This window comes from Marmota monax, unplaced genomic scaffold, assembly GCF_021218885.2.
Source record: "Marmota monax isolate L192 unplaced genomic scaffold, Marmota_monax_Labrador192_F-V1.1 WCK01_AAM20220418_F8-fsc00046, whole genome shotgun sequence".
In the NCBI taxonomy this organism is placed as follows: Eukaryota; Metazoa; Chordata; class Mammalia; order Rodentia; family Sciuridae; genus Marmota; species Marmota monax.
Window position 1 is genome coordinate 2,387,784 of NW_026692486.1, and position 17,805 is coordinate 2,405,588.

General features: G+C 31.9%; 1 protein-coding gene across 1 annotated transcript in view; it reads right to left on the reverse strand.

The window, feature by feature from the left end:
- The window catches only part of Pigk (phosphatidylinositol glycan anchor biosynthesis class K), a 128,603-nt gene that overhangs the window by 22,875 nt on the left and 87,923 nt on the right, over positions 1–17,805 (reverse strand). The window contains exon 10 of the mRNA XM_046443165.2: positions 13,048–13,132. Within this exon, the coding sequence (XP_046299121.1) occupies positions 13,048–13,132 (85 nt within the window). The remainder of the gene's footprint in view (positions 1–13,047; positions 13,133–17,805) is intronic.

Genomic DNA, 17,805 nt, shown 5'->3' on the forward strand with positions numbered 1-17,805 from the left:
ATTCACACCATTCATGTTTTCATACATGTATTTAGGGTAATGATGTCCATCTCATTCCACTGTCTTTCCTACCCCCATGGCCCCTCCCTCCCCTTTGACCTATCTAAATTTCATCTATTCCTCCCATACTTAACAACCCCATCCCCCCACAGGTAAAATTTTAAATAAGCAAAGTTATTATTCTTTAGCAACCTTCTCCATCACTTTTTGTATCCATGACTCTTCAAATTTCTACTTGTCTCAAACCTCCTTAAGAAGTCAGGTGCAACTGAGGTAAAGAAAGAAGTTAAAACTAGAATTATAAAAGGGTGATTCTCTTTAGGTCTGTTTTCAAATAAAGGAACTCATCTGCTGAAACACACTGAACTGAATCTGTTGATATTTAGTTCTTTCAAAATATGGTTTAATTAACTAAAACATATATTACACCTGTTGACACTTCAATCTCATTTTCTGAGGACAAAGAATGAAATTTTAAGTGTCCAAAAGAAGGGAATGCAGCGTAGTATTCAACAATATTGACTTTAGAGTGAAACTAACCTATATTCAAATTTTGGCCTTACCACTTTAAGATGGAAGACCTTTAACAGACATCTACAAAATATTCCATCCAGCAACAGCTGAATTCACTTTCTTCTCAGTGGCTCATGGAACTTTCACTTGTCCACAAAGCAACTCTTAGCAAATTACAAAAAAAAAAAAAAAAAGAATATAATTCCTTGCATCTTATCAGATAATAATGGAATGAAATTAGTAATCAACATGACAAAACACTACAGAAACTATATAAACACATGGAGATTGAACAATACAATTTTGATGATGTAGTGGGTGATAGAAGAAATCAAGGGAGAAATAAAAAAATTCTTAGACTCAAATAAAAATAGTGATACAACATTCCAGAACCTCTGGGACACTATCAAGGCAGATCTAAGAGGAAAGTTTATAGCTATATGAATGACTACATAAACAACTTAATGATGCATCTCAAGGGCCTTGAAAAAGAAGAACAAAACAATTCCAAAATCAGTAGAAGGAAGGAAAAAAATTAAGATCAGACCTAAAAGTCAGTTAAAATAACAATAAAAAATACAAAGAACCAATAAAACAAAGAGTTGGTTCTTTGAAAAGATGAATAAGATAGATGAACCATCAGCCAAACTAACCAAAAGAAAGAAAACCTAAATTAACAAAATTAAAGATGTTTTAATAAAAAAACAATATATCAGAAAATGATGTGATGACACATTTATATATGGATCAAACATTTCAAACTTTATATATCTAGAATATATAAAGAACTTAAAAAACTTAAAACCAAAAAGATAAAATAAAATCAACCAATTAATAAACTGGCCAAAGAATTAAAGACACTTTTCGAAAGAAGATGAACAAATGGCCAACAAATATATGAAAAAATCAAAATCATCAGCAATTACAGAAATGCAAATCAAAACTACACTGAGATTTCATCTCACATCAGTCAGAATGGCATGGAAAGGAGGTACATTTAAGAGATATTTAAGGAACAGGATGAATAGCAACTAAAACCAACCCATGTGCAAAAAATTATAAAGGAAGAAGGAGGAAGGGACAGAGAGAAGGAAAGAAAGGAGGTAGGAAGGGAGAAAAGGTGTGAATATATCCACCTCATTGCCTCCTCATTAATATCACTATTCTCCTTTTAAAAATCTTCACAAATTTGGTAAAAATGGCAGGAATCTATTTTTATTTTTGGAAAATGTGTAACTAGTCAGGCTCCCATTTTTCATTTTTAATATAAAACAATATATCAGAAAGTTATATGATGACACAGTTATAGATGGATCAAACATTTCAAACTTACATAAAGTTAATGAAATATCATTATTGAAATTTTTGATCATTATTTCCAAACAGTTTCATTTATTCCTCGAGAAGTGACATTTTGGAAGTGATATCATAAGTTATAATATGAAAGCTGGGGTTAACATATTAATTTAAAAATATATCACAGTCAATATTTAAAAACTAGCACATGGCCTCAAAGTAGTTTAATTTTCATTACTTGCCTTACAATTTGAGTGAAAATAAATGAACAGTATATTGTTTTTCACTACAGTTTAGTTTTAAAGTTGCTATGGTTAAGGGAAAGCTCTGTAAGATTTTAAAGTAATTTAAGTCAATCCCTAGGCAGAGAGAGTAAATGGACTTGGTAACATTTGTTGAGTTTCCTGATAATGATCATTCAATAGACACATTTTAAGAAAGGTATCAGAGACTTTCTATTTGATAAAATATTTCAGTAAACATTTAGTAAGGATTAGCTATAATGGGTAGACATTACTAGAATAGAAAAACTCTAAAATGTCAAAATGGCTACAGTAGAACAAAATGAGGACTAATCATAAACAAGGATAAAAGAACTGAAAAATTACCCCAATCCATGCCATATAATGACAGAAGCTAGAATTGCAGAATTCAAGACAACATTTCAGATGTAGATAAGTGAGAAGAGACTCTCAATTATAAATAATTTGAAATGTCACAATAATAAGGGGCTGGAATAGACAAACAAAAGTTTCTATGGGCAGAAACTGCCAATAATGACCTGCAGTGAGCCTCAACCTGAGGTGGTATTGTGTTTTGTGTCAGGTGAGGAGTCCAGAAAAGGTGAGGGCACATGTATGTTTTGGGGTTTTTTTTTGGTTTGGGTTTGTTTGTTTTTGGAGTCACGGTGCCTAAGCAGTGCACCTGTGCTACTGGCAACCAGTGTTTGGAAAGACCAAGGATGCCAAACACCCTGCAATACACAGACCAATCCTGCACACTGAAGGAACTATCCTACCCAAATGCCAAGAATGACCCCATGGTAGACAAAAGATGTACCAAGATATTATATAAACTGGTGATGCTGGAAAAAAAATTATCTCTAGGACTAAAAAAAAGAACAGATTAAACAAGACTCTGAAGATAATCTTCCACATTTTAAGCAAGGGCCTAGCAGAAGACAACCAATACTTGCCTACAGAAAACTAAATCCATAATGATATATAGCTCTATAGTAACCTTTTATACAGTTTGTCTGAATAAGAGAGAATAGTAAGATTACACTCTAGCATCATTATGTACAAAGATGCATTTAAAAACAGATCTTGTAATCTACTAACATTGTCAAAATATTGAAAGATTTATAAGAGGTCCTGTGATCAAAATAGGGGATCCAGAGAAGGCCTTGGAATATGGATAGAAACAGATGAGGGGCAGAGGGACTGCCAGTTCTCCATCAAGGCAGAGTATTCACTGGCATAAGAAATGAAGTTTGGTTTATTTTTTGTTTTTTTAAGTAAATATAGTTTGTGGCTTTGTTTGTGCAGAGTCTTTGTCTTAGTGGAGAGATCGGAATTACTGAACATAAAACTATTTCAATATTTTGAGTCCCAGAACTGAATTTCTTACACACCTTGACCCTCCCCCCAAAAATATTGTACCAAAAGATCTCTAATCAAGAGGTTTTAATCATGTGTATATATACTTACATGTATACATATGTGTGTGTGTGTGTGTGTGTTTGCTTAATTTAGGAATAGGTTTAGAAAGTAAAGATAAGCTAAATATAACAAAGGAAAACTATAATCATCAGGACCAAGAACACAGAGACTCCTGGAGGTTTAATTCAGTACTTAGTATTTACTGAGTTCACACCATGCCTTTGTTCTTTTCATAGAAGTGTACTCTTCTCTAGGCATTTATACCACAAATTTTTATTAAATCATTAGTTTCATTGTTATAACTATGCAACTATTACTTGAGGTTAGCCACAAAATACATCTGACAACATATATTTTATTATATAACTTTTATTACTGATGTTAGTAGCTACTTCATTCTCCTGGTGGCTTAATTTTCTATGTAGTTATCACTAAGTTAACTCTTATATTTAAAATGTAAGAGTTAACTTAGTGATAACTAATTATACACATCAGATAATTTATCATCATTCCATGAGTTCAAGACACCCATTTGGGTGCCCTCCATTGTCTTATCCCAATTTGTACTCTTTACTATTTAAATTCAACATAACTGTTACCCCAAATTCCCTTTACCATCAATCTGGAAATTTCATTAGCATCTCACTTTGATGGAACAATCTCTTGTGCCCTGGATAATACATTACCAGGTTTTTGTTTACTCTTTCATTTAATGAATCATATCTCCAGTAGTTTCTTAAAAAGAAAAAAAAAATTCTAAGACCTGGAATATCTTTCCTATATGATTATATTTGCAGGACAATTTGGTAGTTAATGGAATCTTAAGTTGGAAATTATTTCCTCATATAATTTTGAAGATATCACTCCATTACTTTCTTACTTTAAATATTAATAATGAGAAATATGATGAGATTGTGATTCTTATTCCCTTATGGTATTTTTTTCGTACTAAAAGATTTTATAAGTTTTTAATATTTCTGCTGTTTTAATTTTTCCAAAATTATGATAATTTGTATAAAATACATTTGTTATTCATTGTTTTGAGTACTCAATAAACCACTGGGTTCTGGAAAAGTTTTCTTGTATTATTTATTTAATATATTCTCCCCTCCATTTTCTCTTTCTTACTTTTCTAGTACTTTTATTAGTCAGATGTTAGACCCATTGGTATTATCTGAAACAGTGAAGGGTCCGAAATTTCACCCCATTTCCAAGCTAACAAATTGGCCTAACACATTTTCATGGACATAGGCAGAATAAAGAAGTTTATTACTCACAGCAGCATGTACTTCATGTTTGTACCAGATACCCTTTGCCCCCCAAGTCCCACAAGGGCAGTGGAGTAGTAGGCCCAGGCAAAATATTAAGCACACTGTAGGTGTAGGTAACTAACAAATTTATAAGAAGCTGCAACAAACTGTCCAACCTTTCCTTTGGAGATAGCCATTTATTTTACTGGACAGCAACCAAGCCTACCCTTTACCCAAGAGAGTCACTATCACTGTCTTCCAAGGTCGTTCACTATACATCTTATTTATTTATTTATTTATTTGGTACCAGGGATTGAACCCAGAGGTGCTTTACCACTGAGCCACATCCCCAGCCCTTTTTATTTTTCAATTTTGAGACAGGGTCTCGCAAAGTTGCGTTAAGGCCTTGCTACATTGCTAAGGCTGGTTTTTGAACTTGGAATCCTCCCTGCCTCAGCCTCCTGAGCTGCTAGGATTACAAACCTGTGCCACTGGCACGTGCCCAGTTTATATAAACATCTTTGACAAGATGATCCCAGAATAAAAAGCTATCAGTGCCTCTACTAACAAGAGGTATAGATATATAATAGACCCATGGAGTACCAACAGTTATTCCTATATTTTAAAAATCTTTTTCTTGGGCTGTGGATGTAGCTCAGTGGTAGAGTGCTTGCCTAGCATGTATGAGGTCTAGCTTAGATCCCCAATACCACCAAAAAAAAAAAAAAAAAAAAAAGCAAGCAAGAAAAAGATATCTAATTTTCCTTCTGTTTGTCCTTTTGTTCTACTTTCGAGGATTTCCCTTAACTTCTCCTTCAAATCCTTCTACTGAAATTGTTATTTCTACTCAGATTTTCAACTGCTGAGTTTTTGCTTGTGTCTTGAATACTCCTTTTTGTAAGGGATCCTGGGTCATAAACATCTTCTCATTTCTTTCTTAAGTTCTTACTATTGTTGTTGTTGTTTTCTGTTCCTGGCATTATATGTGTTTGCTAAATTCCCTTTTCTATTTGTTTATACTGATCTTTGTCTTTCATAATGAATATATTCCACAAAAGTCTTATGACCCTTGATTGTATCTTCATAGTTAAAAGGCAATAAAAAAACAGATCATAAGCTCTTCATATATTAGCAATATTAACCAAACACTGGGTTTATGAGTGGGATGAACAGACTGGGACTATTAAACTGAGGTCCTGTAAATTTCAAATGTACTTTTTCTCCACCCTCCCTCCCTGCCCCCCTTATATTTTAAAGTGCTGGGGGATGAACCCAGGGCCTTGTACTTTCTAAGCAATCACTCTACCACTGAGCTAGAACCACAGCCCTGTACATTATTTTATATTAGAATAGTATCTTTAGTGAAAAATTCTCTAATCTTCTGCCTAACAAAATATAAGCCTGAAGACAGTGTTCTGAGGGCTAAATAGGAAAAGGACAAAGGAGTTCCATTTTAGACCCAACTTTTGAGATGCCTAGTATCTACCATTTTAGGGTTCTGCAGTAAGAGGGCTCCCCTATGATGAAAGTTACAGCTCAGTTTTTCTATTCTGCTAAACTGGTTACCATTTGTATGACTATTTTCTTCTTCCATATTTTTTTGCCTCTCTCACCTGCTAATTCATTTATCTTTTATTTTCTTTGTCTTTTGGAGTTTACACATTTTTTGTATCTTATCTTTCATTTTAGGTTCTTAGAAAGGAAAAGAATAAATGTGTGTTCAATCTGTAATGTTTTAACTAACTTACAAACAAATTTACAAATTGGGGTACAAACTACCAAATTATACTCAGTTTGTACCAATTTATACTCCCCTGCAGCCATACCAATGATTTAATCATTACAACTACTACCTTTCATATCTTTGCTAATCTAAGAGGTTTTTTGTTTTTGTTTATTTAGTTTTGAAGGTATTTTCTGGTTGAAATGAACAATTCTTAGGTCATTAATGAACATCATCAACACAGTCACTTAGAAATTTGTATTTTGATTTTTTTTTTAACGTAAGGATCCTGCTATTTTGCTCAGGCTATTCTCAAAATCATGGGGCAGGAGATCCTCCCACCTCACCTTCTCAAGTAACTAGAACTAAAGTGTGCACCACATGCTTGGCTTTGTATTCCATCTTTTAAGGCATGTCTCTGTAAGTTCTTAACTCCTTCCCCCACCTGCCTTTTTTTTTGTGGTCAATCAGTAAAAGTTCTTTATACACTATATATATAAAGATGTTAAATACTTGTGGAAAATGTTTGCTTATTTTGATATCTACCTTTTTAATTTTGATATACACAAGTTTTACATTTTTACAAAGTCGGGTGTATAATTTTCCTTTGTAGTTCTTGCCATTATTTTCAGGCTTATAATGTCCTTACCTATAAATATTTGCCAGCAATCTTTTATAATTATTTTGATATTTTCCATTTTTTATTAACCTATAATCCAAATAAAATTTACTTTTCCCATGTGTTATAAACAAGAATCTAGTATCCCTCTCCCTACAAAGAGTTAATAATTATCTCAGCTTCATTTACTGAATCTACCATTGAACTGTAATGTCACTTTCACAATTTACATAATCCATATACATATTAGGGTTTCTAGGTCACCTAGGTAATATATCTATTCTCATCTGCTCATAAGATCTACCAAAATTTCTTACATTAGTGTCACTTTCAATATCTAAAAGATACTGACCTAAACATTTAATATCTGCCAGAAGCAACCAAAATTGATTCCTGATACAAAATAAAATAAAAAGACATACATAACTAGATAAGACTAAAGAAAAAGTATTATAATAATAGCTAAATTATGTATATATATGTGTGTGTGTGTGTGTGTGTGTTTCATTCATTCATTACTTTTTCATTTCTTTGTATATTTCCTTTTTACTCCAAGTAAAGTTTAAGCAACATCTATATTTGAAACTTATATTACTGTTATGGGCCAAGCTCTATGGGCAATGGCAAAACAGACTCCCTTTTACCCTGAGGCTCCATGTCATGTAAGAAATGCTTCTCCATGGGAACATCCCATCTCTGTACCCATCAACAGTTGTTTAGCACAGCATGTTTGGCAACACAAAATGGCAATTCTTATACAATGTAAAATTGTTTTCTTTTTGGTTCCCATTTTTCTTGGACAATGTACCCTGTCAGAGACTGTGTAGACGTTAATAACCATTATTTAACTTGTATTCAACTAGGGATGTTTTGATCCACTCCTCCTTCTGCTTATGATTTTAGATCTCATGATGCTTTGTTTATGATTTTGAATAAAAGCAATAGCCACTTATGATTAATAAGGTTTTGAACTATAAGAGGTGTACTCAAACCCCAGGAGGGGGTCAAAGGGTGTAGACTTGCAACCTGCCCTTTGGCCTGCCAGCTGGTGGATCCAGACTGTTGGCTGGTGAATAAAGGTTCTGTCTCCTGCTTTAAGATTGACTTTGCAATTTATTATAATCTCACTATAACCACAGACATATGCATATAATGTATACTAACTACATACAGATTTCTCTTTTCAAAAGACTTTTTTGTGTCTTGATTATTTTTAAATCACTAGTTCGTAATTCAATAAACTCTTCCTGGTACTAATTTTTTTTTTAAGTTGTAGATGGACACACTACCTTTATTTTATTTATTTACTTTTATGTGGTGCGGAGGATTGAACCCAGTGCCTCACATGTGCCTGGCAAGCACTCTGCCGTTAATCCACAACCTCAGCCCCTAATCAATTTTTTTTATGCTTACAAATTAATTGAAATAAATCTATTAATTGCACAAAAACATTTGACCCATCAGCAAAATGGTCAAGAAACCAAAATATCAACTTTTCATAAAAATTCCATATTATATTCAACAGTTTTAAATCTGAATTCAAAATTTAAGCTATTTTAAAAGTGGTTTAATTTTCAAATTAATATTCGCAAAGTATATATAAAGTTTACTTATATGGAAAAATCATCTGCTTCTCTCTGTATCTGTTTCAACATAGTACTACATGTTCCTTCCTAGTGAACAAATTTCAAGGAAAAAATAATCACCTTTAAAGAGAAATTATCAACATAAGCATGCGAGGTTTACCAAACCACTTTCTTGGAATGCTGTTTGTTCGTAACATTCTCAGTTCTAATAAGCTTAATAAACTCTTAAAAGGATTAGTTGTACTTTCATATGTGGTAAGGCCCCTTACATCAATAATAGCAATTTACACTTCCTATGATTTGCACCTTTGTATTTTGCTGCAGAACCACTAGACTGACTAAATTGTCAGTCTGAAAGAAACCTACATTCAACATCAGTGATCACCATACTTATTAAAAGTGTACTACAGATAAGACACTACATCTAATTAATTTTTCAACAACAAAAAAATAAAATTCACCAAACACTTGGGAAGGATTCATATCACATCGACTTACAATATTGAAATAGAAGGAAATATGGGTCAAAGGAGAAAAAAGTAAAGTGAGAAAATCAGAAGACAGAAAAGTCCGAGAAAGAATGATAGTAAAGAGTTGTTCTCTCCTGTTACTCTGGTTTCTTGCTTTAACTTTACAAGAGTTATGCAACCATGTACAGAAAAATGATATGTTGAATATTAATGTGTTGTTCATGCTTTCTCAGTGGTTATCAGAAGAGATAAATGCCAATCCATTTACAACTATAAAAAATTTTTTTGAAGAAATCCTTTCCTACTTCCACATTATTCAAGCAGTGGTCTAAATGTTCTTCTAAGATTTTTATTTTTTTATTTTAGAATAAGTCTTTAATAAATAAAATTTATCTTGTATACATTATGGTATGAAATAGAATTTTAGCTATTTTCCTGCTGAGATAAAATACTATTTTTATCATATATTAAATTTTCAAATATAATAAATTTTGTTCTGGATTCTATAGTGTCTTTTGAGTCATATGTCTTTTGAGACCATTTGTTACTTACAACATCAATTTTGTGGGCTTTACTTGGCATTTTAAAAAATATAAAATGGAACAGGAAAAGAAAATACCAGAGTATACTATACATAATGAGGGTAAATGGGTCATGAAACTTTTGTTTTAACACATGTACACATCCACATCAAGGGCCAAGATGCATGTAAAATGTATTTCTTACTGTGAATCAGAACCAAGAATGCTTCAAATCTACTCCTCCATTATGTTCCATTGATCCATTTGTCTATTCCTTATCTATACCACATTTACCTAATTATATTTGTTTTCAGAAAATATTTTGATGTTTAGTTAAGCAAGTCCCTTCTCCCTTTTACATACTTTATTTGATTATTCTTGGACATTTATTCTTACACATAAATCATGTGGTTATTTTTTCTTAATATTAAAAGAAAACTTGTTTCCATTATAATTAAAATTGCTAATTTGAGGGAACAAATGCTTTTATGATATTGTTTTTCCCTCACCACCACTGGGTAGTTGTCAAGAACCCAATCCATTTCCATGGTTCCTACTATAGGTCATATGGTTTACTTGTTAAATTTAATTGTAATTATTTAATATTCCTTGCATTGCTGTAGCTGAACATTTTTCCCATTTCCATTTCTGTGTGTTTACTGTAAATACAAAGAAGCTGTCAATTATTTAACTTCTATCCTGCTATCTCACCAGTTTCTCTTATTAGTTTTATTGTTTGTAACTTGAATCTTTTGGGTTACTCAGATGTACAATCAATCATATTTGCTAGGACCACTAAAAAAATGGTAAATAATTTGGCAATACCAACTGGTAAATAACGAGAATCCAAACTTGCTCCTGATTGTGGAACAGTTTAAGTATCATATACAAGAAATGAATTAGTCAAAGACTAAAACTCATTCCTCTCTTCTATTTCTATTTCTCAAGTTGCTCCTCCTAATATAGACACTGTCCCTCCCTGTCCCCTCTCTTGGAATCCTCCATTTCTTCTACAACTTCTAAATGGTGCTGTCAGTGAGAGTCCTGGGCTTCTAATGCCTGGGTAGTAGAGAAGAGACAAAGAGAGCCTGCCTTGGTTTTCAAAGTACATATCCAACCATTCAAATTCATGTATACACGGCACAATACAAGATGCTGAAAGGAGTATCAATCAGTCAAGAATGTCCAGAAAGGGCTGGGGTTCTGGCTCAGTGGAAGAGCGTATGCCTAGCATCTGGTTCGATCCTCAGCACCACATAAAAATAAATAAAGATATTGTGTCCATATAACACTAAAATATTTTTAAAAAAGAATGTCCAGAAAGATAATCAAACAGGATGTGTACAGCATGCAAACAACTTTATATCAAACAGAAATAATCTATGCTCTAAAACAGGTAAATATGATGCAAGATTATTTTTCATACAAACAGAATCAGGTGGAGGCTAGTTATATACAACAATAATGCTAAATTTAATTGTAATTATTTAATATTTAGATACATTATAGATTAATATAATCTAAATACATTATAGATTGAAAGGTTTTGTGAAATTAACTAAACCTAATTATCATATTATTTTCTTAGGGAAAAGATACTTTTAAATAATACCTTATAAATCAACTTTTGGCAACATAACTCATATATTTCTTTTGTTTGCTTGTAGTACTGGGGATCAAACCCAGTGTCTCCTGCATGCTAGGCAATCACTCTACCACTAAGCCATGTTCTAGTCCATAACTCATATATTTCTTAAAGACCACTTAAACAACTCATTGGCAACAGTCCCTAAGTTATAGTACAGTCAAAAAAGGGAAATAACAACAGGAATAAATGGAGAATCTGATATTAACAATGACCTTTTCTGACTACTCCTTGAGAAAAAAATTTTGTTCAATAAAAATAAAAATTGAATTTAAAAATTCCTACCCATGCAATATTTCTTAAAGATTGAAATTTTATAAAATTCAGTACTACATAATTTTAATTATAATGTTTATACTTCAGTCTTAAAATTAACAGCCTTTTATACTGAAAAAAAAAACTAAAATTTTCACCAGGCTCAATATACTTCATCTTTGAATTCACACAGTGTATGACTATAAAACACAGATGTTATATAAACCAGGTTAGTTTATTGGTTCATTCATGCTATAAAAATATTACTGACATTTCAACTGGTCAACCATCTTAAAGGTTAATTCTTATTTCCTCTTCAGATTTTATTCTAGGTGAACTGTTTTAGGCAGATTCTATTTACCTATTCTGAACAAACCACAAACTGTTTCACTGCTCACTCTTACTGTTAAGAACATATTGACTTGCTGCCTGCTCTGCTGTTTAATTCATTTATGCTGAGAGTCAGGCATGAAGACAGAATTTTAAATGTGACATTTGCAGACTGTTAGGTCATTTAAGCTCTGACAACACTGGGGAATTCCTGACATATAAACTGGACCTGATTACCAAGCACAGATGAGCTCCCCAAAGGGGCAAACATCTGACCATTTTTAAAAAATAATTTCTCACAGAATTTTAATACTAAATTTTTATATGGGTGAAAATATCTATATAGCCAACATTTGAAAGTAAAAGTCCCTGTTTCTTTTAATAAACTCAAACTGCCATTTCTAATCAACCCATATCAGCTAAATAAAATTTCTTTTGAATGAAAAAGACATATAAAAAGACTCACAATAATAACTAATACTCATAAAATTCTAAGAAATTCTAACATGTAATAGGGCTTTTAATATTTCCTATCATCTGTAAGGGTCTAAAAAATCTTCTAGGTGTAAAGGCTATAATGCTAGTCAACAGACCACTTAGAAGTATTAGATTCTGGCCCAGCAGGACAGAGGTTATATGCTGCCAAAATTATAGTACAAAGTCTAAGCTTAAATACTTACAACACTGCCTCTTCTAAAATTATCATTATGTAGAAGGGATGAGAGAGTCATTATAATTGGAAATGAACAAATTGCCCACATGACATTTAGAATTATACTTTACAAGGGTTGATAATGGAGAAGGGTGGAAGAAGTAGGGCAAGATTGTTTTCTCTTTTTAGCTACTCCAAAAAATGATATTTTTTCAGGTCTATACATAATGGTTCAAAATTAAAGTTTTCTAAAATTAAGTTTTGTTATTAAGCAATATACAAAAGATAATTCCAATTACCCTGTATTTCACATAAGTAAGAATTCTAGTGTTGCACAGTAAGTAGCCTTTTAATATTGTGCTTTGAATGAGACTTAACTGTAATAAGTGCAGCCAAAGTAGGGATAGATGGCCTGGAATGCCTTTCAGCTATAGCACAATGATTCTGGGGAAAAACTAACAAAAGCAATTATTTTTCAGAAATTAAAAATCTTGTTTCTTTCAAAAGAATAAAATGAAAAGCAAACCTGGTGTATTATTTCAGCTACAGGAAGTTGTTCAGCATATTTCAAAGGTTCCATTAGATCTTCATCCATCCTGTCTTCCGTATAGCTAGAACAAAAGAAATAAAAAACACAAATCTAAGGCAAATACTATTTTTAAATATGGAAAATATTTAAATATGCCACTAGTGAAATATATTACAATACACATATTTAACATAAGTTTTTGAAATAATCAGTATGTATCAATAATTTTTGAAAACTACCCAATGAAAAATTTTAAATGTCATGACCAAAAATGTATTCAAACTGCAATTATTATAAAATTAGCTAATTTCACCTAAAATTCTCAGTTCCTATCTTCTACTCCGAGTCCTGAAAATGTTGAAGAACCCTCTGTTCATAGGAGGTAGTTTTTATCAGCATGTAAAGACCTTCAAAACCTGGCTCCAATCTCTTGCAAGCCTTGTCTTTAGCAACACCTTCTCTATATACCAGTCTATTGTTTTAGCCATATCCAACTACTCTCCACCCCAGAGTAGGCCTTCCATCTCCAGAACTCTTACTTTTCCCACACTATTACATCTGTTAGGACCAACCACCAATTCTTTTCTTTGTTTGCTCTTAACAGTCTAGGTATACTATTTTTATCTCCTTAAAGAGAAAAATCATGCATTTTCTTCTTTGTATATCTAGTGTTCACCATATAATACTCAATGTTTGTTGAATGAATATATGAATAAAATGAAATAAAAACAATTGGTTGTTCATAATTCTTTAATTTTTTTTAGCTGTAGATGGACACAATATCTTTATTTAATTTATTTATTTTATGTGTTGCTGAAGATCTAACTCAATGCCTCACGCATGAGAGGCAGGCACTCTACCACTGAGCTATAACCCCAGCCCTGATTGTCCATTTTATATGAAAAATATTTCCTTTAAATATATACATTTAAAATTAGATGCAAATTGACATAATACAAATCTAATACAATATAAAATAGTAAAGAACAGGAATAAGAATGTTAGAAAACCTTCCTAAATAAAAAAAAAATCTGATAAAAGTTTTTTTAAAAAGTTATTGAACTTTTTAGAAATAGCAAACACTAGATTTCAAGATGAGAACTTCACATATTTAAATTTCCTTTCTATTTTTTTCTGTGAATTATACATCAACTTATCAAATTAAAATAAGAATTTAAAAACTTAAAACTTTGAGTTTTCTTGAAAAATATAGACTGGCCCCAAATTTCAATGGCTACAGTAAAGGAATCTGGTAACTTTGGCATCTCTCCCAAGAAAAAGGGCAGATATACAAATAAAGACAAAGTTTTAGACAGGATTAAAGAAATTCAAGTGTATTTTATCTAGGTGAAAGTTTGTGTATACCTTAGGATTAGCATAAAAACGTAACAATTTCGAGAAACTTTGAAAATTCTTACAAATTATGAAAAATAAACTGTTCAAAACATTATGTTTTACAGAAGAAGAAGGTAGAAAGAAAGTTGTCAGGGGCTAGGAGGAAGGGACAATGGGCAGTTATTGTTTCATAATTAGACTTTTAGTTTGCAATATGAAAAAAATTGTAGAGATGGATAGTGACAATACATGATAATGTAAGTATACTTAATACCTGCGGACTGTGTACTTCAAATGGTAAAAATAAACTAAACAAATTAAATTTTATGTTATTTATCTATTACAAGTTGAATTACGTCCCTCTTCCCGTATTCCAGAAGCATATTTTAAAGCACTTACCTCCAGTAACTCAGGATATAACTACATTCATAGACTGTGTCTTCAAAGAGATAATTAAGGTTAAATGGGGTCTTTGGGGTTAGTCCTAGTCAAATATCACAAAGTGTCCTTATAAGAAAAAATTAGGACACACCGAGAGAATAAAGGCCATGTAAAGACAGCAGAAAGGAAAATAGCCATCAAGCAAAGAAGAGAGACCCTAGAAGAAATCAATCCTGCAGACACATCTAGCTTCCAGACTTCAGGAAACACATTTGTTGTTTACACCACCCAGTCTGTGATACTTTATTATGGCCATCCTAGCAAATCCATATAGCATGTTTTATCACAGATATATAGTCACTCACAAACGAAAACAAAACCAAAAACAAACCAAAACATTGCTCTAAAACATTCCACAATGTACATTTCAAAAGTCTATCTGTGTACAAAAAACAAATGAAGGCAAAAAAAGAAAAAAATTAATTGGACACCATCAAATTCAAAAAACTTTGTGTTTCAAGAACACAATCAAGAAAGTGAAAACACCTATAAAGTGGGAGAAATTTTTTTGCAAATTATCTATCTGAAAAGACATTTATCAAAAATATGTAAATACTATAATTCAGGAATAAAAAGATAAATCATTCATTAAAATTTTTCCTTCCTCAACCGAATTCTTAAGTAAAACTGACATTGTTTTTTGTTGCTTTCTTTTTTACTGTGATCTTGAGTGGCAAGAATACAGTGACAACTCAGTTTGATGCCACTATCCTAACTCCTGAGAAAGCACCAGCAGTTTCAGTAACTGCTGAAAGAGGTATTAGATCACTAAAATAATTCTAAAAATACAGAGAAATATGAAAAAGTCACTCTTCATTGACTACTGCAAAAATCTAAAATAACAACATAAAAGATGAATACGTTTTACTCACAAAATATTTCCTTTCACTATAAAAGATATTTCTTTAGTTACACGAAAGTATTTGAAATTTGGCAATTTGTTTTAAATGTCAAAAAACTGTTAGACATATGTGTGTGTGTGTATTTTTTTTGCTAAATCTCTTGAAAGTAAGTTGCAGATATCATGACAGTTCACATCTAAATATTTCAAATACTGAACAACAAAGGATACGTTTGAAAATTTTCCTCCTAACTGCATCTTTTTTTCAAAATCACTCATATGCAATTCATTTGTGATCTTGAGTATCACTGTGAACACATGACTTAAATGTTGGTCTGTTGTTTTCTTGCTTTATGTGTTGTGGTCAAGAGGTATAATGCCAGCTTGATATTCTTTCCATTTATTTTAACTTTTAATGTGTTTTTAATTTTTACCATTTTTATGTTACTTGCTATTTTTTTACTTGTAGGCTCAGATGGACTTTTTCTCCCTTTTTATTTTAGGTCTAATATTAAGATATTTTGAGTCGGTTTATTCTAAATCAATTCTCCCAGATGCACAGGAGACAGGCATCCTTTCAATATAGAATTTCAGTATTCTACTTCTAAAAAGTTTTTTATTAGATTTTTAAGTACTACTTCTGTTTATTTTTCATTTGTTTTTATAGTTCAAGCATGGAACTAAATATAATAGAGCTTCTCTATCATTTTATCTCTAATCCTTTTTATCTCTCTTATTTCAGTGTCACTTTCTTGACTATTTCATTTCTATTCTCTTTGTCCTTTACTGAACTTTGGGTAATATCTATCTTCCCTTGGGTATCTTGTAATTTAGTTTTCACTTCTAAGATGATTTTTGTCAATTTGCAGAGTTGAGTCAGCTCCTGTTTCACATACTCTCCTGTTGTTTGTCTATTTCACCTGTGATTTTTTAAAATATCTGATTCATAGTGCCCTTTTATACTGCAATCGCTTATTTAATACGGGTTATTCATGTTCAAGTATTGCATTTCAGTTTTCCTTTGTTTTGTAGTTTTTCTTTGACATTTTTATTTTTGTTTTCATTTTTTGTGTCTGTGTATACATATAACTTACAAACTAGACTTGATCTTAATTTCCTATTTTATTCTTATAATAACTTCATACAGATGCTGGTTTCTTTTCCTATTGAGGATTATATACATTGGTTCTTTCAGGATTAGTAATGGCAATTTATCTTGAGATGGGGAAAAAAGGAGAGAAGCTGGCTTATTTGGTTTCTCAGTTCAACAGCACCCTCTTCTGTGGCTGTGCTGAAGTGTAGTATCTTTAATAAATGGTACTATTTTGTGTGGTGGCAGTGGAAGAGGATTTGTATTGTTTAAATACTAGTTTCCATAAAGCCCTTATCTTCAGTTGTTTTCTTCTTTCCCTTCACCACTTACATTCCAAGAGGAACCTTTCCCTTTTCAAGATGTCTCCCATCTCACAGAATTGATGCTTTCCCTGAGACTGCCACCTAAGGTCACCCACACTTTCTGATCCATGCTTATAGTACAATTCAGACAGAGAAAACTGCAAATGCTAATTTCAAGTTACATGTGGCTGTCAACCCAAGGAAACTTAATAATTTTTCTCTAGAAAGTCAGTTCTCTTTCTTAAAGTCATCCTAGTATTCCTTTTTAAATAAAAAGGAATTTAAAAAAATTTAATTAATAGTTTGAGGCTTTCAAGGGACCTTCCTAAAAGGATATCCTTTTTCCATTTTCTCTTTCCATGGTCATTCACTAAGAAGGTTTATTTAAATAATTCAATATGGAAGTAATTTCTGCATTGAAAAAGCCATGAAATCCTAATTTTACTTAATATTTTCCTGTTTTTTATAGAAGACAACAAATGAAATTTATTTACTCTATGAAAGAATTTTGAATCCAATACACTAATGCTACCATCGCAAATGAAAACGCAATTAAAATTATGTCCAAATCCTCTGCATAAATAAAATACAGCTGGCAAGTTACAAAGCCTATGAAATTAGTCTTCACAATCCCCTTTTGTGTCCTTTTTCTTTTTCAGAGATGCTCTCAAAATTCTTTCTCCTCTGTGCTATCCAAGTACTGAAATAACACCGTAAAATTATTTATAGTGCCTATTCATAAG